The 22,028-nt window shown below is 44.3% G+C and overlaps 1 protein-coding gene across 1 annotated transcript; it reads right to left on the bottom strand.

Moving 5' to 3' along the window:
• Positions 1-1,076: 1,076 nt before the first annotated feature.
• On the bottom strand, positions 1,077-22,028 carry LOC111849488 (parathyroid hormone 2 receptor-like). Its single transcript, XM_023822399.2, has 13 exons — positions 21,929-22,028; positions 18,488-18,587; positions 17,790-17,900; positions 17,561-17,682; positions 17,372-17,469; positions 14,223-14,406; positions 9,615-9,768; positions 8,954-9,014; positions 7,143-7,209; positions 5,962-6,056; positions 4,935-5,073; positions 3,978-4,019; positions 1,077-1,797 (listed from the first exon to the last, which is right to left on the bottom strand). The coding sequence occupies exons 1-13, from the start codon at positions 21,992-21,994 to the stop codon at positions 1,399-1,401; spliced, it is 1,638 nt and encodes a 545-aa protein (XP_023678167.1). The 5' UTR covers positions 21,995-22,028; the 3' UTR covers positions 1,077-1,398.

Genomic DNA, 22,028 nt, shown 5'->3' with positions numbered 1-22,028 from the left:
ATTGCCCTGCTGCCTTGTGACACCAGAAAGCATCGGTCTGACTCAAAGATTGTGGATAATAGTTTTGTGTCCTTCTGATTATGCTGTGTTCGACTTTCAGCTTAAGGACTGCTGTGGGCTACGTTATCCTGCCATAAATCATGTCGTAACAGAGAGTGCGAAAAATATCTTAAACTGAAAATGATTTTTAACATTTAATTTTATATAAAGTTGATTTTTCATTGATTTAAATTTTCACTCCTATTTATCTCAGGGGACACATCAAATTACTACTGTCTTCTCGTGACCTTCTGAGGGAGCTCTGAGTACGGCTCGTGGTTTGTGTAGCTCAGTTTGAGAACCACTGATTTAGGGTTATCTAATAAAATGGTATAAAACCCCTGAAAAATAGTGTCATGCCATTATTACTCTTTCAGCAAACTTTACAGTTGGCACAATGCAGTCAGGCAGGTAATGTCCTGCTGGTACTGTATCTGCCAAACCCAGACTGCCAGACAGAGAAGCGTGATGCAAACCTGACTATATGTTATTTACATGTTTACCAATTTGACAACTGGTAAAATAAGCAAAAAATGCCATGCAGGGCACCAGGGCACCATTAACTGTGTATTCCTCATTATCTACATAAATGTACAGTATTATATTTGAAATTCTGATATTGAACAGGTAACAAACTACATGAACTGATTTATATTGAAGTAATGCTGACTATGTGTTTCTTAATCACCCTAATTTTCTTAATTTAGAGCAGTAATTCTCAAACTACTTGGTCCAAGTACCACCTTGGGTTAAACCAAAGCAGCCACACACCTAAAAATGGCACTGGCCATTTCAGTGAGGGGGCAGCTTAGCGGGGGAGAGCTTTGAAATGCCAGGGATGAGGGTGGGAAACTTTATGCGCAGAATAAAGTGCAGGAATTTCTGCATGCAGTATTGCACAGACTATGTTAAATCTGCCCCAAATGAGTCATGAATATGAAAAATATATATTCATCGACCTGAAAATGATTATGATATTTAATTTTTATATGAAGTTGATTTTACATTGATTTCATTACTCAATCTCTGTTTTTTATGTGCACATGACAGGTTACCATAGTCTGCTTGTGTAGCTCCTCGGAGCACTCTGAGTACCACTGGTGGTCCATGTACTACAGTTTGAGAACCACTGCTGTAGTGGAAACAGCTGCAGCCCTTTACCTGACCAAGGTTATCATGATGTTCCCACATCGGAGAGACGCATGACGGGAGGTGATGAAAACAGACTAAGAAATGTCCAAATCTTCCCCTAAAGTGACACTTGGGACTCTGTCTTTGAGATGGAAGTGGGATGTATATCTCGTTTCACCGCTTGTGATTGGTGTGGTCTATCATGTGACTTCACTCTAATGGTTGGCCCTAGAGTGTCTCTTCACCATTGCTGCGGGCGACGAAGCCTTGGGTCACTGGGGTCTCCTTCAGCAAGATGTCGTCCACTTTGCCGGCGCTGTCCTCCGGATCGGGACGCCCTTCGGGGACAGAGGCTGGCGAGCTGTCCGCATCGGAGCCGCTAAGCACGTAGCCCGGTAGTGCGGCGTGGCTGCCGGCGGTGCGCCCCCCCCGGCTGCGGTACACCCTGCTGGAGAAGAGCGCTGTGGTGCGAGAGGCGGCTGCCAGTTGTGACTGGCTGCCTGTGCTCTGGCTCAGGTTGGTCAGCACCGAGCCGTAGCGGTAGCTGCAGCTGGCACAGGCTGCTGGGCCCGACCAGTCCACCGCCAGGCTCCACCGTGTCCAAGTCTTCTTGATCTCCGCCTGGACCTGCGTGGACAGCCAGATGGTCACAAGCTCACATCCAGCATGGCTTCCTCTCTCTCCAGCATGGGCATAAATTATGGGGGAGTGGGGGGGTTGTAATAACCAAAACCAGCCAATGCAACCCCCTGGATCCCCTTAAATGGGTGGAGACCTCAGCCCCCCCCCCCCCAATGCTCAGCCCAAAGTTATGCCCTTGGACTCTGGATTATCTTCTGCTCTGGGACCTGCTACAGCATTGGGTCTAAATTGTTTTAGTCTCAGAACTGACATTATTTCTTGCTCAGTAAGTTATGGCAAAAATTTATTTCAAGTTGGAGAAAGCTATTGCCCAGGTTTTTTTTCCCAAACCACACACTGTGTGACACACTGGAAATGGTCTCGTGACATACAGGGCATGAGGCAGCAGCTGAGAAACACTGCGCTAGACTGAATAGCAGCTTCTATCTCAAAGCCCCCGACCATCTTAACCAGGCAAGAACCAACAAACTGTGTAAATGACGATGTGTAAGAAAAATCCATGATTATGCAAATCCAATGCAAATTCAATCAGTAATTAATAATGATACTTATGATAACACTGTTGATTCAAATATGATGATTGTAACAATTAACTTCTGCCTTGAAACATTTAATATACTAAACATATAATACAAGCTTGCTTAAGTAATAGGTTTTCACTTTTTAAGTAAGAGGAACTAACGGATTTTGGTATGATAGTTTATTCTGCAAAAAGGACCGGATCACGGTGCAGACCTGATCCGAGAAGTAAGGCTGCTGCAGAAAACATTTATAAGAAATGTATGTATGTTAGGGGTCAAGGATACGTGAAAAGAGAACCAAGGAACGTATGAGGAAGTGAGATGAAGAATTCAACTTGTTTGAACAGGGTAATGTAACAACAAGAGGGATCATTAAAAGGTCAATCCTGCCTTTTACCTGATAATGGGTCCAGGTTAACAGAAGTAACTGGTGTCTACAGATATCTGACCCCTCCTTGAACTGTCTGTAAACAGTCACATTTTTGGCTATAAAAGATGTATGCACTTGTTGTTTGGGGAACAGAGCAGGAGACACATGAAAGACTGCTGAGTGTCTGTTCTGCCAGAGCTTAAATAAAGTTTGTCAGACTCTTAAATAAATTGACTTCAGCGAAATTTCTACCACAATGTCAGCCCACCACACAATCACGAGCATTTCCATTTGTCAACCTGCACCCCCTCCAAAAAGTTAACTTTGCCTACTATAACACGGGCTCTGGATAAACTATCACTGCACTGAATAACTGCACTCTGCACTGTATCCTGAAATATACTGATACATGTTTACAATCCTGCAAATGTTTTAAGCTTACACTATGTGATTGCATTACTGCACTTTAATTCACTATTCACCTATATATCTAATAATAATAATAATAATAATAATAATAATAGTTATATATATTTTATTTTGTATGCAACTTTGCTGGAGAAAGCACATAAGTTTCATTGTACATACAATGACAACAAAAATATTGTATTCCATTCTGCATCTACACAACGTATGATACACGAACAAGCAGCTATTCACCATGATTACTGGATCCTTCATTGGAGGATGGTAAATGATTAAGGTCTCAGAAAGCAGGAATGGACACTGCCTGCAGGTCTTCATTTCTCAGTTACACCTTGTGTTTATGTGTGAAACTTACTTTGAATTTGCTCTATTATATTATTCATAAATTGGTCCTTTAGAGTAATTGCGTAAGTTTCCACATGTATCAGCTTAAATTTCACATTTAACAGTATTAACACTTAGGAAATTAACCTCTACCTCTTTGATCACAGCCCTGCTACCATAATTAACATGATTTCACAACATTACTCCTCAATTTAATAACTGAATGCTATCAAAATGCCTACATTTGAACGTTGGGCCCCTGGCGCTAAATGCTTAAGATAAAATATCTTAAAAACATTATGGCACATCAACAACCGCAGGTGCTGCAATTGACACAGTTTTGCTTGCATTTAGAGATGCACCTTTGTTCAAAGTAACGTATCTTTTTTTCATGATTACATGGCTGGATTATTTAATGGAGAAGTTTAAGTGAAGTGCTTAATTCAAGGGTCCTACAGCAGTGCCCTTTCTGTAAGTGTGAGGTGCAGGAGCCCAGCCCCGTCCCACACCCAGCTAGTGCTCACCTCTCCGTTGCAGTAGCAGTAGATTATCGACACAAAGAAGCCCTGGAAGAGAACATAGAATACAGTTATGGTGGTGGGGGGGGGGGGCCCTGCCGCCCTTCCCCATGCATTTTATTATTGAATAAAACCGTAAATGGATTAAAATGTTGCCTGTCGAGATGGCCTGGCCTGTCAAGGGGTGTCAGATACATTAGACCTTAATGTCCTCCAAGTATTACTTACACTAGATTGCCAGCATTAAGACGCAAAAGACAGTTTTGAAAACCGATGTTATTTATGCCGTGCTTTGCAGCTACATAACATTTTACAGTTTTTATAAATGTGTACCTCACTCTGATTTCTTGTTTAGACTGTCTTGCTTCCACAAGCTTGATTACTTTGTTTCTGTCGTTATCCTTGCATTTCATCAACTGAAGCGACTCGACCACCTCGCGCCGCCATGTTAAGAGTCCGTCAAGTAAATGTGTGTATGTTTGTGTATCGCCTGTTTCCAGCGCACAAAATTTTAAACCACATATATAGATGGAAATAATAAGAATAGTAACAATAATAATGCATTCATTTCAGACCCAAGTAGCCTAGATCCTTAGGGGGCCATGCATGTTGTCATGGGGGCCCTGACCCTCCCTATTCCCACCCCTAGAACCACCTCTGCTTCCTCCTATTGCATTTATGTTCTTGGGACCCTTGAGAATGACCTTGCATTCCAGTCAAGGCATGGCAGGATGTTTTCAGCTTATAAGGTAGCAGTTACACTCAGCGGCAGGAACCTATTCTAGTCGCCTTTACTATCCCTTGTCAAGTGCAGGGTCTCCCACAATCAAAACTATTTTACACGATTAAGGTTTCTAAGTTAAAAGGAGTATGACTGCTCCATTGTCCCCTGATCAAACCCCATCAATACTGTGTGACCCTGGGCCATCCTCAGCCTCACTGGCTTCCCCATGAAAGTCTGACCTGGAAGGAGTTGAAGAAGAGCTCGCAGTACATCCGGACTTCCCAGCCGACACCCCTGAAAGTGTGCGGCATCCCCACGAACACGATATAGTGCACGCCAAACACCAGCACTAGCACCAGGGTGGACTTGGCCAGCTTCCTGTCGCGGGCAGAGCAGATAGGGCTGAGCCAGTTCCTCCAAGCTGTGATGAAAGGCTTCCTGGATTGCTAATGATATATCATAGCACACCGAGTATAGGGAAAAGTGGGGGCTCACATTTAAGAACTTTCTAGGTTGCAGCCAAACTATAGATGAGTGACATCATCTGTAGGAGAAGTCCCACCCATCTGTACTGTACCTGTACAGGTGGGTAGGAGTGCATCCGTAATTGCATACTTACACAGTACATACTGCAATTTATTAGAAGCATACTACTCAGCCATCAATGTAGTGCTTACTGTATGTATGCATAAGAACAGTACAAATGCACTCAGACAAACTGCGGTCACCATCTTGCATATTACCTGACCCGGATGTGAACCAATGACATAGCTTGACCCCTGTGAAAGTTAAAAACTATCAACAAAACAAAACATACTTGGGTTAAGTTATGTAACTGGGTATTGTTTTTTACTTAAATTTTGACACAAATTTCTGAGCAAGCTATGTTTTTCCTCTCAGGTTGTAGCTCCAGTGGCTGTGTGGCCTAGTGTAGCATCCATCGGTTGCATATTTCAGAATTTCTCAGAATGTAGTATGTCATCCATGTACCATTCGCCTGCTGTCTCATCCATACTAAGGATTTGGACATACTACTCATCTTGCATACTGTATTCAGCCTACTGTGGAGTAAACAAGTATGCAATTTTGGATGCACCCTAGATGTTTGATTTCAGATAAGTGATATCATCAGGAGATTTGGATATACTGCTCACCTCGCATACTATATTTTGCCTACTACAAAGCAAACAAGTATGCAATTTCGGATGCACTCTAGGTGTCTGATTTCAGGTGAGAGACATCATCAGATGGAGAGGCCCCTCCTACCTGTACTGCTTCCGGGTGTCGTACCGCCCTGCATTTGTCTCCCTGATCTTCGTGGCCAGCACTCTCACGATGTTGACAAACAGGATGAAATTGAGCTGGAAAGGCAAGGAGGAGAGCAAATGGCTGAGGTTCCCATCAGCCAGGCCTAAACTCACAAGAAATAATAAAGAGAACTATTACATGCCCCTCAGAGACACCACACAAGGTTTCAAGTGCTAGAAATAGCCCTTGATAACTCTTTGGGATGTTATTGCTCCCTGTCTCCAGCTGGGTGGCATGCTTCACCGAGAAGGAGGATTTTTCTGATGAAGATTATATGATGTTGCAAGAGCTGGTGATAAACTTCTGCAGAGAATCTCAGTCCTTCAGACTAATGGGTGTGGGTATAGCACCTGCAGGCAGGGGCGGTGCCAGGGGGGCACTTGGGGGTGCTATAGCTACCCCTGGAATAGCCATTGCACCCCCATAGCACCCCCAAGATATAATTTCTTATGATTATTTTTAAATTTTACATTTCTATTGCGTGGATATTATGTTTGACCAATTAAAAAATAAATATTTATAAACGGAAAAAGATAACATCACCTAGAAAGTGATCTGATTCAGCCAATGGGCGAAGAGCATATTTAAGGTTTGCACTTTTGGTGATTAACCCTTAGTGAAAAAATCATTGATGCCTTTTCACTAAACCACAACAACAGGCACATTGTGCTGTTATGAAGACATCTAATAGTAAGTGAAAGATTTTCCAATCTCTAGCTCATTTTGAGTTCAATTATTTAGGACTTGAGACTATTTTAAATCTGGAATGGAATACTGCTGATTCCTGGTGACTCATTTCAAATGCTTTTCCTGCTGCTATGTTCATGATGCAGTGTGCTTCCGTTTCTGTTTGTATCGAGCAATTAGATTTGTGTTTGATTTCATTTTCAGAGATTGTCTGTAGGTTTGTTGTTCATGCCTACCATGATGTGTAAGCATACATGTGTGTATACGTGTTGTAATAAAAAACAGTGATAACACATCACCAGGAAACGTAAATTTCACAGCACCCTAAATAAAAGGCCAAGCTACCCTGTAGCACCAGCAGTAGAAATTCTCTGGAGCTGTCCCTGCCTGCAGGACAGGGCCTTTCCAGGAAACGCAGACTTTCCTTAGTTTTCAGGGGATAGCCCACTTACCCCAATGGCTGCTAAGATGGGAGCTTGGTATATCCACTTGATGTTGCCCGCACTCAGCTCCCAGCAGCTGCAGGGAAATGGAGGGAGGAAAGGAGAGAGGGCGAGAGCTCACACATGTGCTACATGCAGTGTTGTTTGCATAAGTGAGCTCACATGATTAATGGCCTCACTGCTGAGTTGCTTGGCATGCCGGGCCATTATTCCCTTTTAAACGTATCAGCTGTCTGTTTCACAGTGGCAACACCAAAGGGAACAACCTGTGTTCAATTTTCAAGTGTTTTTGTCTTTATTGCATAAATAAGATTAGAATAATCAGTCGCAGCTCCCTCTGCCAAGCAAAACCTCAGAACCTTTCAGCCCCAGAAGGAGGAGAAGGACTATTCAGCCGTCCTGCGGAGCAGCAGAGTGATCCAACCAAGCTGAGCACAGCCGCGTGTTGATGGATGCAGATGGTGTCCCGTGGTGAGCCCAATGGAGTGCAGAAGAAGGTCACGAGGTCAATGCAGAACTCTAACCAGCGAGTGTGGGATGGGGTCCCAGAAAATCTTACATTTTACATTTAACAGATACTTTTATCCAAAGCAATTTGAGAATATTTGAGAAAGCTGGGCCAGTCAGTCCCTGAAGCAACTGAAGAGCAAATTTCCGAAATTCACTCATTTTTTGTTGTTGTTGAGATGAGCCCACCAATGACCTATCTCATCATATGCTACAGTATTGGGAACCAGAACTCACTCAGTGCTCATGTAATCTAATGAAGAACTTTTAAGTTTTCAAAACTCACCATTCACAGAAATGGTACTTATTTACAAACTTATCCCATCCATGTATCACATGGACTGAGTGAGTGAGTTTAGGAAATGTATTTCTCATTTTTTTTTTTATTTTCTTTTTGGGGGGGGGGGGGGGGGTTAAGGGCTTTCTCCAAGGACCCAGCAGTAAAATTACTCTGTCATTTCTGGGATTTGAACCAGCGACCTTCTGATCCTCATTGCCATAGAAGGATGAACATGTAAGTTTACCTTTACAATACATTTACATGCATGGGGGTGTGTACAGATACCATACATACTGTGTATATATGGTGCCACTATCGCTTCATGCCTCCAGGGTATGGGGTTCAAATCCCACCTCCACTTTTGTGGAGTTTACCTCACACACTGCGTTCCATTTCCCCCAGGTACTCCAGTTTCGTCCCACAGTCCAAAGACATGCAGTTGGCAGGGGTGTAATGATACAGTCGACTTTCGATTTGGTTTGAAAGACAATTCAGGGCTCATGGCTCGATACACTCACAATATATTCAACAAAATAAGACAAAAATCTCACAGTTTTTATTTGTTACATTTTAGGCATGCACATTTACCAAAAAAGCTGTTTTCAAACCATTTCTTTTTTCTTTTTTTCCTTATTTTGCAGACTCCAGTGCAAAAGTCAAAAATAAAATCTCAGAGCAAAATTTAGATTATTCCTATTGCACGTTCTTGTGTTAACATTAATTAATTATTTCATGGAACATTGTTACACCCCTAGCAGTTAGGGTGTATCTAAATTGCCCATAATGTGTGTGAGTGTGTGTGCCCTGTGCTGAATTGGACAGGGGGGTCCCTCATCTTCATGCCCTAAGCTACTTGGGATACTCCCCAGGATCTAGGATCCGTTGTGCTGGATACATTTTTGCAAGACAGACGGATGGATGGATGGTGATTATATATGATTATACAGGCATGTGTGTCAAAGGGCATTTACTGTATTTAATCAACCATCATCAGGTTTTGGATGATGGAGGAGGATGTTTGTATTTCTCTCACCTGGCGTCTGCTAGGGTTGCCCGGACGATGGCCCAAGCAGCCACAAAGATGGCGGGAACACCTGCAATCAGACAGACAGGACACTGGCAAGGTCACACTGACTTGCCACTGTCACCTTAATCATAAACATGAAGAGATCAGAGATCAGTGAAAGGAAACTTAACAAACTACTCTGATTACAGCTGGAATCAAGATCCGGATTTTATTCCACATTGCCATCCTGAAGGTCTGTGGTACAAAGAATTCAATCAAGGGAAAAGTAATGGCCTCGGTGAAGCTTTTGGTATGAGGCGTAGCCTGGTGTGTATAAACAGGACCTCCAGGCTGCCTTGGAGGCCCAATACTTTCTTGTTTCATTTGGACAAACCATAGATGCTGTGTGAGGCTTGTTACCAGATCAGGTATGTTCATGTTATTTTTGAGGCTAAAAGAATGGCATGGATATTTTATTGGGAACAAGGGACAGGTGGGACTAATCATGGGAGTAAATTATGGGGGTATGGGGGGCTGTGACCTCACCAAAAATCAAAACCTGCCAATACAACCCCCTGGACCCCCTTAGATGGGTACAGACCTCAACCCCTCTAACCCTAAATCACGTCCACTGCGATTAATATTTTCTTTCCATATCTCACAGTGTTTTTTTTTTATAGGCACTCACCCCATCCAACCAAAGTGAAGCCCCACAGATACTTGGTGTCAGATAGGAAGGCCATGAAGATCAGGCTGTGCAGGTAGAGACCCTCTACCAGGATCCAGTAGTAGTTGGTCGCCAGGAAGTAGATAAACAACAGGACTGTGATCTTGCAGCCAATCTGTAGGCCAGGAGAACATTTTTTTAATAAGTTCATGAGACCCTGCCAAGACCAGAGGTTCCCAAAGTGAGGGTGCTTATAAAAAGCTAAATGACCAAACAATTGTGATTAATGTACCATACTTAGGGGCTGTGTTTGAATAGCTTGGGAACAGAAGGTCTAGGCCAGTGTTGCCCAGTCCGGTCCTCTGGAACCCAGTTAGGGAGCTTAAGGGGAGCAAAAACATGGACCAGCTGTGGTCCATGTTTTGCTCCCCTTAAGCTCCCTAACTGACAGTCCACATTTTTGCTCTATTGGGAGCTGAGAGGGAGCAAAAACGTGGACTGTCTGTGCGTCTCCTACAACCAGATTGGGAAACACTAACCTAAATGTTCCCCGGGGAATTTTTGCAAACCAGCCATGTTATTCATTCCTCCTTTCCAGAAGAGGCGCTATTGCAGTGAAGCGTTTGACAATGGAGACTTGGTTGCTTTTGTTTAATGGTTGGCTCAATGAATCAGATTTTGGTCTGAATTACATGACGAGGACTTTTACCTCATGATGCACTCAGACTGATCTGAAGTGTCACTGTTCTAGGCTGTCATTGCCCTGGCCCTTGAGATGGAAAAACCCATTATTATCTGAAAGAACACCTCACGGTGTCAAGGGATGAGAAGACAGCTTCTCTCCAGAGGAGTCTGTCCGAGGCAATTATGGAGCACGTTACCAAGATTTGGTGCTTTCACAGGAGACTCTGAAGTCTGAGTTGTGGGAGGACAGCTCTGATTTGAGCTACCATGCCCTCCCAGGAAGGGCCCAGCTTCACTGAAAAAAGCAGACCAGCTCCTCAGAAAGATATTTCACAAAGAGCCCTGCCAAGCAAAGTGATATCTCTTACACAGTGCACTCAGGTCATGGGGTTAGTGTGCAAACATTGAAATGGAGACATAGAGAACAATACTGAAATGCAGTTGAATAAGGAGATCCTGTTTTGGTTCACGTTAAGATCTCAATGTGATCATATAGTAAACAAGATGTGCTCTTTTTTGGATTCATTCGAAGCACTTATATAATGACCAGAATAACAGGGAACCTCTGAAAGCTAACTGATAATTATATGGTTCTTGTGCCGACCCACCTACCTCGTTTTTATGTAAAAGGGCTGCCTACTAATGCTCTTGTAACCGTGGCGACGTGGTACACGGTCGTATCTCTGCAGAGCTAATTGGCAGCTGAATATTTTAATCATACAGTCAGCATGGTACTTTCGTGGTCAGATTTTCCCTCGGCCAACACCAGGCTGAAACTCTCTTCCCTGTCCTGGGCTTTGCCATGCAAATGGAGTCAACCCCTTTCAGTGGTGGAATGTAACAAAGTATTTGTACTTAGTTACTGTACTTAAGTACATCTTTACGTATCTGTACCTAAGTAAAAATAATAATGCATACTTTTTATTTTACTCCATTACATTTTGCGGCAATTATCTGTACTTTCTACTCCACTACATTTCTACAATTTATGCCGTTAGTCGTTACATTTTATGAACACAATTTCCTCAAAATCTTGCATGAAAAAATAGTTACCCTATTGCGTTCTGGCGTTGTTTGCCATTTCCTACCAATCAGGTGGCTTTATTACCTTTAATGATGGCAGATGTGTTGAATAGTTTTGCAAGTACATAAATGATTTAAAGATATATCATGTCTTGACTGGTTTATCTTAATGGTATATTAGTGGGTAATACCTAGTAGATAACTTGTCATCCACATAATTCTGAGTTAGGGTACACACAGTATTGCAGAATGCACGCACAATAAGCACACCAAACCTTCCAATACACATATACTGTATAGTTGTTTGTAATTATTACAAGCAATGACATCGGTAGAGGCGTAAGTCAGTATATCTACTATTCTTTTACAAAATGGCACACCCCAGACGTTGAGACAAACCGTTGTGTGAGTACTTTTACTTAAAAAATACTTTAAAGTAAATTTAAAAGTAAGTACTTAGTACTTTCACTTAAGTAAGATTGTTGATGTAGCACTTCTACTTTTACTTGAGTAAAAGTACAAATATCCTGCAAAATATGTACTCAAGTACTAAGCTTCAGTACTTCCTCCCCCACTGACCCCTTTGGGGAATCGGGCCTGGAGATGTGGTACAAAACTCGCTGGCTGAAACATTTATGCAGCAGACCCAGGGGCTGCCTCAAAGAAGGGGCACAGATTACCGCGTGAGCCTCCAGCAGGGGCCCTGTCCTCAAACTCGTCCGTCTCACAGTGCTGGACCCGAAACCTAGTGCTGTGTCTCCATGCCAACTTAGAGGAGATGCCTTTGATGTGTGTGAGACAGACTCAGGCTGATCAAGCACCACATAACCAGATTACTCTCTTAGTCCAGGACCAAAAAATTGCAACATTATGCTCCATGTGGATGAAAGGATTATAGGGAGAGCAAAAGAACAGCATATACATGCTGTGTTGGTGCGTTACCTTCCTGGGAACAAATTCTTTATAACACCCCAAACTGTGTGGCAAATTCTGCAAAGTAAATACATTTTGAAGATGTTACCATGGCTACAGGGAATCTGACTTTTCTTGCCTCTGTCTGCAAGACCGAACATTTCATTACTGATAAGATTACTGATTTCATACTCAACATCTGTAAAATGGGGCATGAAACATCTTACACAAGTTACCTCAGTGAGTGAGATCAAACACTAACTCTATAATGGACAGTATTTTGTGTAAAAATATTGTTTAAAGTGTCAATACTGCCAACTTTAATAGCAAGCCTTTGAAATAATGAAGGGAAACTTAATTACACCACAGCATAATAATTAAAAGCATGGATAATGGTATAAATGGAAGCAAATGGAAATCAAACAAACAAAAAACTTACAAAAATGAAATGACTTATGTGATTGAAGTAATTGTTTATTTTTATGTTTTTATCTTTTCTTAGTTGTTAAGATGTGATTACGACAGGAAATGGGTGGGTGTCATCTTATTTTTTTCTCACAAGTACAAACACAAATGACATCACAAAAGGTCACTGAAAATTGTCAATTAAATTAAACATGGAAGGTATACCTGAATTACACATTACAGAACATTCATCACCACTGGTAATATGGGCCTTGGGTTTGGCCACAAATCTATACCTACATCATGTTACCTTTGAACTTGACGTGTTTCTGGCCAAGCAAAGCTGTGCATGGGGGACACCTGCTTTATAGAACAACATGCACCAGCGGCTCCACATGCAAATTCAGGAGACTTTCTTGAACTCAGTTCTTGGTTAAGTCAACAATAGTTTGGGTGCCTGAAAACAGTTAAGGACATGAGCACAGACTCCCATTTGGTGGGGGAGCTAATAAACATGAGGACACACTCCCATTGGGTGGGAGAGTTGATAGACATGAGCACAGACTCCCATTGGGTGGGAAAACTGATCGACATGAAGATACACTCCCATTGGGTGTGGGAGCTGATAGGTATGAGGATACACTCCCATTGGGTGAAGGAGCTGATAGAGTCAGTCTTCTGAAGGAAATGAATTAATATCGCTTGAAATAATGTCTTCTTGGACGTTGTGAAATTTGCATTTAATTTATATATTTAAATTTCCCTGTGTTTTTACAGGATGGTGTCAAATTATTCTAAAAATATGATATTGTTGTCAGGTGAGTAAATGAAGCATAAGGCTTTCCCAAAATATATAATCCTTCAAGGTATTTAAATTTTCATTAGCAACATAAAGGGTATTAAACCTGAGAGTATTTGTTGTTCATTTTCCATAGCAAAATCACAGATAAAGGTTAAGCACCTTTCATGACACTTGACAGGCATTGCGGGCTCATCATGACAACAACATGCGGTCGTTAACTCCCACACAGAGACAGTAAGAGCCAATCACACATCTTGGCTAGAGAGCTTTTTGTGATGCATTCTGGGATACAGTCTGTTCCTCTCATTCTCCTGGGGGGTTTTCACTATCTCAATGTTAATTTCCCCCGTTTCCCCCAAGCATCTAGGTGCTTTAAATAATTAATTATCTTCTAATTATCGTGGTGTAGCACCATAACACAGTAACACACAGCAGCTTGTGGCAGCAAAATAAACACAAAATAAAACACCAGTTAGTTCTACATATCAAAATGGCAGCATTTTGATTAGAGTTAGACCTAGTCTCTATCCCACACTGTCAGAGATGGCAGCCTTCCCCAATTTATCTCCCACTGCAGGCCTGGAGTTCATCTGAGTTAAAATATAAGGGGGAATATGAAATTAGGCTGCGGGAATTTCAGCTTCTGGTTTCCACATCAAGGCCCATCATGTGAACATCCTGGTGAGTAAGTTCCTAGTGACTAGTTTATACTCAATCCCTCCACCATGTGCCAGCTCTACATATGGATAATTCTACGAGATAAATGCACTGAATGAACACAATAGGAGAGAAGTAGCACTTACATATTGAGACTTGTCCACGGGGGCCACCGAGATGGTCTTGAGGTCATCCATGAGCGCTGCATCCAGCTCCTGGGGGCCTGCATTGGCGTGGACCACCCTGTCCTTCACGAAGATGCTCACAGCCCTCAGCATGAATGACACAAATAGGTGCATGTGGATGTAGTTCCTGGTGCAGTGCAGACGCCTGGAGGGACAGGTGGGAAAGAAGTAGGGGGACAGGTGAGGGACAGGTGGGGGGACAGACAGGAGAGCAGGTGAGGACAGGTAGAGGAGCCAGAAAACAGGCGGGAGACAGGAGGGAGACAGGTAGGGGGGCTGGCATGGGACAGGTGGAGGAGATAGGCAGAGGGATAGGTGAAAGACACATGGAGGACAAGTAGAAGACAGGTGAAAGAGACAGGTGGAAAACAGGCAAGGGACAGGTGGGAGACAGGTGGAGGACAGGCAGGGGGGACAGGTGGGAGACAGGTGGAGGACAGGCAGGGGGGACAGGTGGGAGACAGGTGGAGGACAGGCAGGAGGGACAGGTGGGAGACAGGTGGGAGACAGGTGGAGGACAGGCAGGGGGGACAGGTGGGAGACAGGTGGAGGACAGGCAGGAGGGACAGGTGGGAGACAGGTGGGAGACAGGTGGAGGACAGGCAGGGGGGACAGGTGGGAGACAGGTGGAGGACAGGCAGGGGGGACAGGTGGGAGACAGGTGGGAGACAGGTGGAAAACAGGCAAGGGACAGGTGGGAGACAGGTGGAGGACAGGCAGGGGGGACAGGTGGGAGACAGGTGGAGGACAGGCAGGGGGGACAGGTGGGAGACAGGTGGAGGACAGGCAGGGGGGACAGGTGGGAGACAGGTGGAGGACAGGCAGGAGGGACAGGTGGGAGACAGGTGGGAGACAGGTGGAGGACAGGCAGGGGGGACAGGTGGGAGACAGGTGGAGGACAGGCAGGAGGGACAGGTGGGAGACAGGTGGGAGACAGGTGGAGGACAGGCAGGGGGGACAGGTGGGAGACAGGTGGAGGACAGGCAGGGGGGACAGGTGGGAGACAGGTGGGAGACAGGTGGAAAACAGGCAAGGGACAGGTGGGAGACAGGTGGAGGACAGGCAGGGGGGACAGGTGGGAGACAGGTGGAGGACAGGCAGGGGGGACAGGTGGGAGACAGGTGGAGGACAGGCAGGAGGGACAGGTGGGAGACAGGTGGGAGACAGGTGGAGGACAGGCAGGGGGGACAGGTGAGCTCAGAGAGCCAGAGAAGCTGGGACATGTGATATAGATACATCCTGGAGTCCAGCCCCTTCTGCTGCAGGATGGCTCTTAAAATCAAAGTGCTGAGAGTGAAGCCTGACTGCCCAAATACATTTCTCTGTTGGACAAAAGCACCTACATAAGTGAACAGAGAATGCCAAATCTAAGATGGGTTCATAATTAAGCCCTGAGAAACAGGCACTGCACACCCCCTACGAGAGGGGAACAAGCTGGTGCTGCTGCAGCTGGCCCGGAATCAGCCATTGGGTTTTACTGCATATGAGCATGTGCCAGTGCTCAAAGCTCCAGCAGTTTCACTTCCTGAAGACGGCTACATGCTCTACTCAAGGGGGACAAAAAAACCCCACTCAATCCATATCTGTGCTGGCAGAAAGCGTTCCAAAATGCCTCCTCACTTTCCAAGGTGTTTGCAAGGCCTATTTTGCACCCCCCCCCCCCCCCCCGTCTCTCTTTCCCTCCCTCCCTCCCGCTCTCTCACTTGCGCTCTCTTTCTTGAGTGCCAATTGGCACATTTGTTCCCAGAGACACAGAGGGGAGCCAGGCTTTCGGAATCCTGGATGGTTCTTATCTGACTCTTTGTGAAAAGTGCCAGACACCGGTGTGCTGCTTCTATATGCTGAGGGACATGTTTCCATCTCTGTTTGTTTGTCTGTCGGTTTTTTTTTTCTTTCATATTACAAGGAAATATGTCTGCCGCAGACCAAAAAACAGCCCAGAAAATATGATTATAATCTCAGCAAACAGACAGAAGAAAGACATACAAAAAAAATCAAACTGAAAACCGTTAACTACAAAATAACTCAGCAACCCTTTTATCGCCTAACTCAATATAAACTATTCTAACGTAAACTAATCCACTTTAAGAGTTCTGCCAAAATGCAGTTGTCTCACTGACAGATGTTGGTGTGCACTTCCAAACTAAAGGGATTAAAAGGTAGATTTGAAATTGCGCACACTTTCAAACCGCTGAAGGGATAAAGAGCAGTAGCTTTAGAATGACCTGGGTTTTATTTATTTTCTATCTGTTGCTACTCAGTAACACTTTACTTGACAGGGCACAAATAATACAGTATTTTGCTATTACTTATGTATTAATTAAGCACAAACCAAGTCTTGCTTACATACTGATTTCATGTTAAAACCTGTACAACATTATTGAATCCTCAAGCAATTGTTATATGTTACAATATCTAATTCAATAAACCCTTGCAATCTACTGAAGGAATAATTAATGACGACATAGTAACTGCATGGTTATTCATCATTAATGAATCATGATGCTTGTTTTATTTCAAGTTGTGTCGATGATTCGTACTTCAGTTATTAGTATGTTTTTGTGCCCCGTCAAGTAAAGTGTTACTATCACAACAAGAGAGCACCAGGGCAGGGTACTGATGGGAATATATTTAAAATGAACAATATAAACAAAAACTGGAAAATCCCTCTTGATGAAAGTGCTGGTTGAGACAGGAATTGTGGTAGAACAGTTCGGGTAGTTATGTAAATGGGGCCTTTGGTTCTACGAGAGGTTAACAGGTCAGTGGAGTAATAAAGAGCTTTAAAAAGTTGCTAATTTGCAATAGATTATGTTGATGCAGTAAGGGGGAATCGTCAAAAGAGCGTTCTAGAAGAATCTTTAATCTTGTGATTGTGTTTTTTTTCGTGCCTGGGTCACACCAGCTCCAAACCCCTTCTGGTTTCCATAGCAACGTGTCTATTGCCTCGCCTGGAACAATTAGTCACCTGGGCTAATGAAAATGATGGGACCTCTCCACATTAAACACCTACGGTGCTGGGATCGGCAGCCAAGCTCACGACAGAATTGTAAGCAGGGGCTTTGTAGAGGGAGCCCGGAATGGGTGAGGGGGGGCGGGGCATCTTTTACCTGAAGTACCCAATGATGAATATGGCGACCAGGAGAGAGCTGAAGGACAGGGCGTATCCGACGGTGTACATGGTGTAGAGCCGCTCAAAGAAGTCCTGCTGAGGGAGCGTGTGAGAAGAAAAATACTAGGACATCTGCAGAGCCCATTTTGGACAAAAGACCCCATCAGAATAGCCCAGGAGTTCTTACCTTACTTCTCTCATGTCCAGGATGCAGGAACCGCACGCAATCGGAATAATTCGCCCATGGCCTATTGAGGCTCTCCACAGTCACCCAGGAACCATTGGCATCACACTTCCTGTAGGCATGGCCTACATACAAACATACACATACCACAAAACAGGGGCTGCCACTTAAGATCACTGTGAAAACACTATGGGATCAAAGGCAAGATCAAAAGACTTTGGCATCAGCGTACCTTTGTGATCAAAGTCATAGATGTATGTGGGGCAGGGCACCTTGGTCACTGCCCCAGGAGAGCCCCGCGGCCAACAGATCAGGCCGTCCCAGCCTGGAGGGCAAAGCTCACCTGCACAAATAAGGTCCCAGAGGTAATGACTCCTGAAAGCACTGTCACCTTTGATTTTGTCACAGTTTCTCTCAAACAGGAGTCAAACAGCTCTAAGCAGCTCATGGTCTAACGTTGGAACCACTTCCTGGTAACACCAATTAGACAAAATTAAAATCACTAAGCTCTTACTTGCTTGCCACCCTTCCTTGTCTCCATATAAACCTTTTATAATCTGCTTCTTCAGGACAGTGGGGATCGTGTGCTGGACTGAACTTCCCCATAGAAACAAGTCATACCTCACAGAGTTAAGTAACGTAACTGTATCGATTAAAGATCAATATTTCACCCGCCCAATTGAAAATGCTCTGCTGCTGGACGGAAATGTCTCTGCTCGTTAGGATTCAGGATTGATTTTTTTTAGCAGCTTGACCTGTTCTCTAGGTTCTGAGTCATTTAGCTTCGTTAATGCCAGCAACCAGAAATGTGGCCTCTAGCAAAGGGACGTCTGGAGTGTTTATCTAATGAGATACAGTCGCATTAATGAGGGGAGCCTGTAGAGGGCGACCCTCTCAAGGCAAGAGGCACCAACTCATGGGGCGACTCACCGGTAGGGTTATCCAAGGACACATTCTGATGACACTGCATCTTGACATCATACAGGAGGTACATCTGCTCCTGGGCCGTGATGCCCCCGTCGGACGCCACCTGTGATGGACGGTGATTGGATGATGACAGTGCAAGACCCACCTAAACAGTCATGTCCTGGTCACATGCACCGGAACATCCAGGTCATTTGATTACCTGCGTATATAATAATTGGCTGAATGGTTGCTTACCTCATCACCAAAAAAGCCGATGTGTACTGAACTGGAGGCACGTGACCAGGGTGAGCTGAACCTCACAGCAAGTTTAATGCTTTAGCAACAACAGCAGTTCTAGACCATCTCAACTGGGGGGGTTTCTCTATACAGATGTCAAGTTCCCCCCATTTGCTTAATGTGTCTCACAAGGTGGCTTTCTGAAATGCCTCTGTATTATCTTGGGGGGGGGGGTCTCTTCTCCACACCTCAGTATTGAACTGTCTGAGGCCTTTCAACTAACAGACATCATCACATCCATTTTTCTTCCTGATAAAATTTCACCATGTCATGTCATTGGAATTCTTTCATTTTCACACCTCCCATCAAGCTGCCCTTTTAGGCCCCCACACAGATGAGAGTGAAGCCTGGGGTCTGAGCACAGGGTCAGCCATTTACGTATCTAGCAGCCCTGGGTTAAGGGCCTTGCTCAAGGGCCCAACAAAGACTCCCGAGCATGGGATTTGAACCAATAACCTTCTGATCACAGGCCTAATTCACTAAGACAAGGTGCATCTTCCTTTTTAAAACTGGCAAAATTGTACCAATAAAATAAGAAGCATCTTTGAAGTGTTTTCACCAAGCGAGGGTTCACTTTCAGTTGCAAAAGCATTTAATAAGCTAGTGCTTGTTAATCTGTCATCGGATATCATTTCTTACTACAGAGCCCAGCCGTGGTACTTCATGTGTGGATATGAATATGTGAATATGCGCCATTTACCTGTCAGAAGAGAATTTTTTTATCCCCAGCAATGCCTGTGATCTGAACTCGAGACAAACCCACATCAGAGATTTCAGCTCTACCCTTGGAGCGACGCACACCACGAATTCACAAGCCTGCAGGCTCTCAATACTCACACCAACCACCCAGAGGGCATCTTGACCCATACAGGGACGCAACCCTGCAGGTGTGGAGGAGAGGGGGAAATTGGCTGGGGGGGGGGGGGGGGTATAGATGACTGGGAGGTGGTAGAGATGGCTTAGAGGGGTGGAGATGGTCGGGGAGGGTGGGGGGTGGCCAAGAGGGGGTGGAGATGGCTGAAATGGGGAGGAGATGGCCAGGTGGAGATGGAGATGACTGAAATGGGGAAGAGATGGCCAGGTGGAGGTGGAGATGGCTGCAATGGGGAGAAGATGGCCAGGAGGGAGTGGAGATGTCCCAGGGGTGGGGTCTCTGGGGACCCATGGATCTGCTTCTTCAGATGCTCACTCTCAGTTTCTGCACAGCAGGATGGAGACCCAGCTAACCCCTACCTCAGACATCCCCAGGCTGCCAAACCCCGTCATTATCTTCTGGCCCTCCATTGCATTGATATTTGTTGGGCGCCTAAGCGATCCTCACCTGGGAGAGAATTTTCTCTGGCATAATTGGGGACAGAGGCAGCTTGGAACTTGCTGGTCGATATCTGGCCACCATTTGTTCAAACTCTCAGCTTGATCTGCAGAGTCTGAGTGCTTCCTAAGTCCCCAGGCTATGAAATCTCAAACTGCTATTCTGGGTGCTCAGTATGTGAAGCACCCCAACCTCACCCCTTCCCTCTCTTAGCCGCTCAATCTAAGCAGCTCCCAGCGGCTGTTAATTGCATGGTCTGAGTCATTCCCTGGCATGATTTTTGGTGCCTTGAGCCTGATCTGTTAATGTGCATGTTCACGTGAAAACAACAGTGATTCAGTGTTCTGGATTAACCTTTGTGTATTTTCCGTTAGCTCCTGGACATATGGAAGTTACGACAGCAGTTTAAATTCCCATAGGCTGCTGTTTGCTGTCCTACAGGCATGGATTTAGGAATGAATTGGGAAAAGGGCTAATTGTGAAAGGAAGTAGTGCATTCCTTAAGAACATTGGCTTGTTATCTCTTAGTGAGGGCTTGGTGCTATGCTGCATTCCATTTGACCTGGAGGTCGGAAGTCGGAGCTGGGAATGACGTCACACCTGAGTTAACCACATTCCAATATAATAAGCCAGAAGGCCATTTAGCAATGCCAGTTCTAGCCAGGTTCAATGTTAGCCACTGTTAGCAATACCAATTGATATTACCGCAATACGTGGTATTTTGCGCAAACAAACACTATAGCAACATGTCCACAGATAACAGTTGGACAGTACTGTGTGTAACTGATTTAATGAGACATAAATAAGTGTTAATAAACAGTATATAACTACAGCTTTCACTTCTGTTAATGAAAGGTGCAGCCATCTTGAATTCTGAGGTTGGGGTTGTAGAGGTTTCACTGACTTCAGAAGGCGTTCCAGTTGAAATTTCTGACTAAGAACTCAGAAATTCTGACTTCCGAGTTCAAACAGAGCGCACCATCAGACCCTGGAGTCATATGACTTAAAAATCATTAGCCCCTTTGGAGTACTAATTCACTGTAATGTACAAAGATTCACATTGTACTGTTATAAGAGAAGTAAATTACAGCACTGGTAATGGGACAAATTACTACATGAATAACCAGACATAATATAGATTCATAGTGATTGGACAGAAAGAATATATAATCATCTTTATATCTGCTGATAAGGTTGTGAGTCATACGTGCTGCACAAAAGCCTTGCGATTTTATAAACATGCTGCTTGTTCGAGGTGGACAGATTAACCGTTACCACAAAATGGCAAAGCATAAACTTCGTATATTACTAAAGCCATGTTTGCATGTGTTTAGCGGTGCTAATTATTCCAATCTGGATAATGATGGAGGAAAAGATATCTGTAAGGAGAAGAGGTCATGAAGAGGGAGTGAAGGTTAGTGTCGGAGAGGATACGCCCGCACACACACACACACACACACACACACTGATTGCCCATTTTCACGTGTCATTATGTGCAACCCACATTTCTCAGCCCTGACTCACCATTGCAGACTCGCATGGGGTAAACAGACATTATTATGCAAAGTAACAGGCCGATAAGCGGCTCCAAGCCTGCCGATGCTTGCAAACAATGTTGAGGTGTAACATTTGTTACATAGAAACAGTTCGGAGGCTTGTTCAGTCGCACCCGAACGATCTGCATGTTCGCATTCTTCACAATTCCCCCATAAGCATCAGAACCCCTTTCTGTAAGTTACGATTGGCAAACTTTTCAAATACCAAAGGTAACGTAATTTTGTTTACCAGAGAAGTAGAACAATGACAATAGCGATAAATGAAGCACAAAAAATAATAACTGATCGCCTCTTTCTTACCTGCGCTTCAGCTAAAGTCCAACACATGATGACTTTAGTAAAGTTACACAGCAAAGTCCTTTTCATAATTGTCGCTTTTGAATTCCCCCGCCCGCTGAAA

The sequence above is a fragment of the Paramormyrops kingsleyae genome, chromosome 1 (genome assembly GCF_048594095.1).
Source record: "Paramormyrops kingsleyae isolate MSU_618 chromosome 1, PKINGS_0.4, whole genome shotgun sequence".
In the NCBI taxonomy this organism is placed as follows: Eukaryota; Metazoa; Chordata; class Actinopteri; order Osteoglossiformes; family Mormyridae; genus Paramormyrops; species Paramormyrops kingsleyae.
The sequence above is the reverse complement of the archived record's forward strand: the minus strand, read 5'-3'. Positions and strand labels throughout refer to the sequence as shown.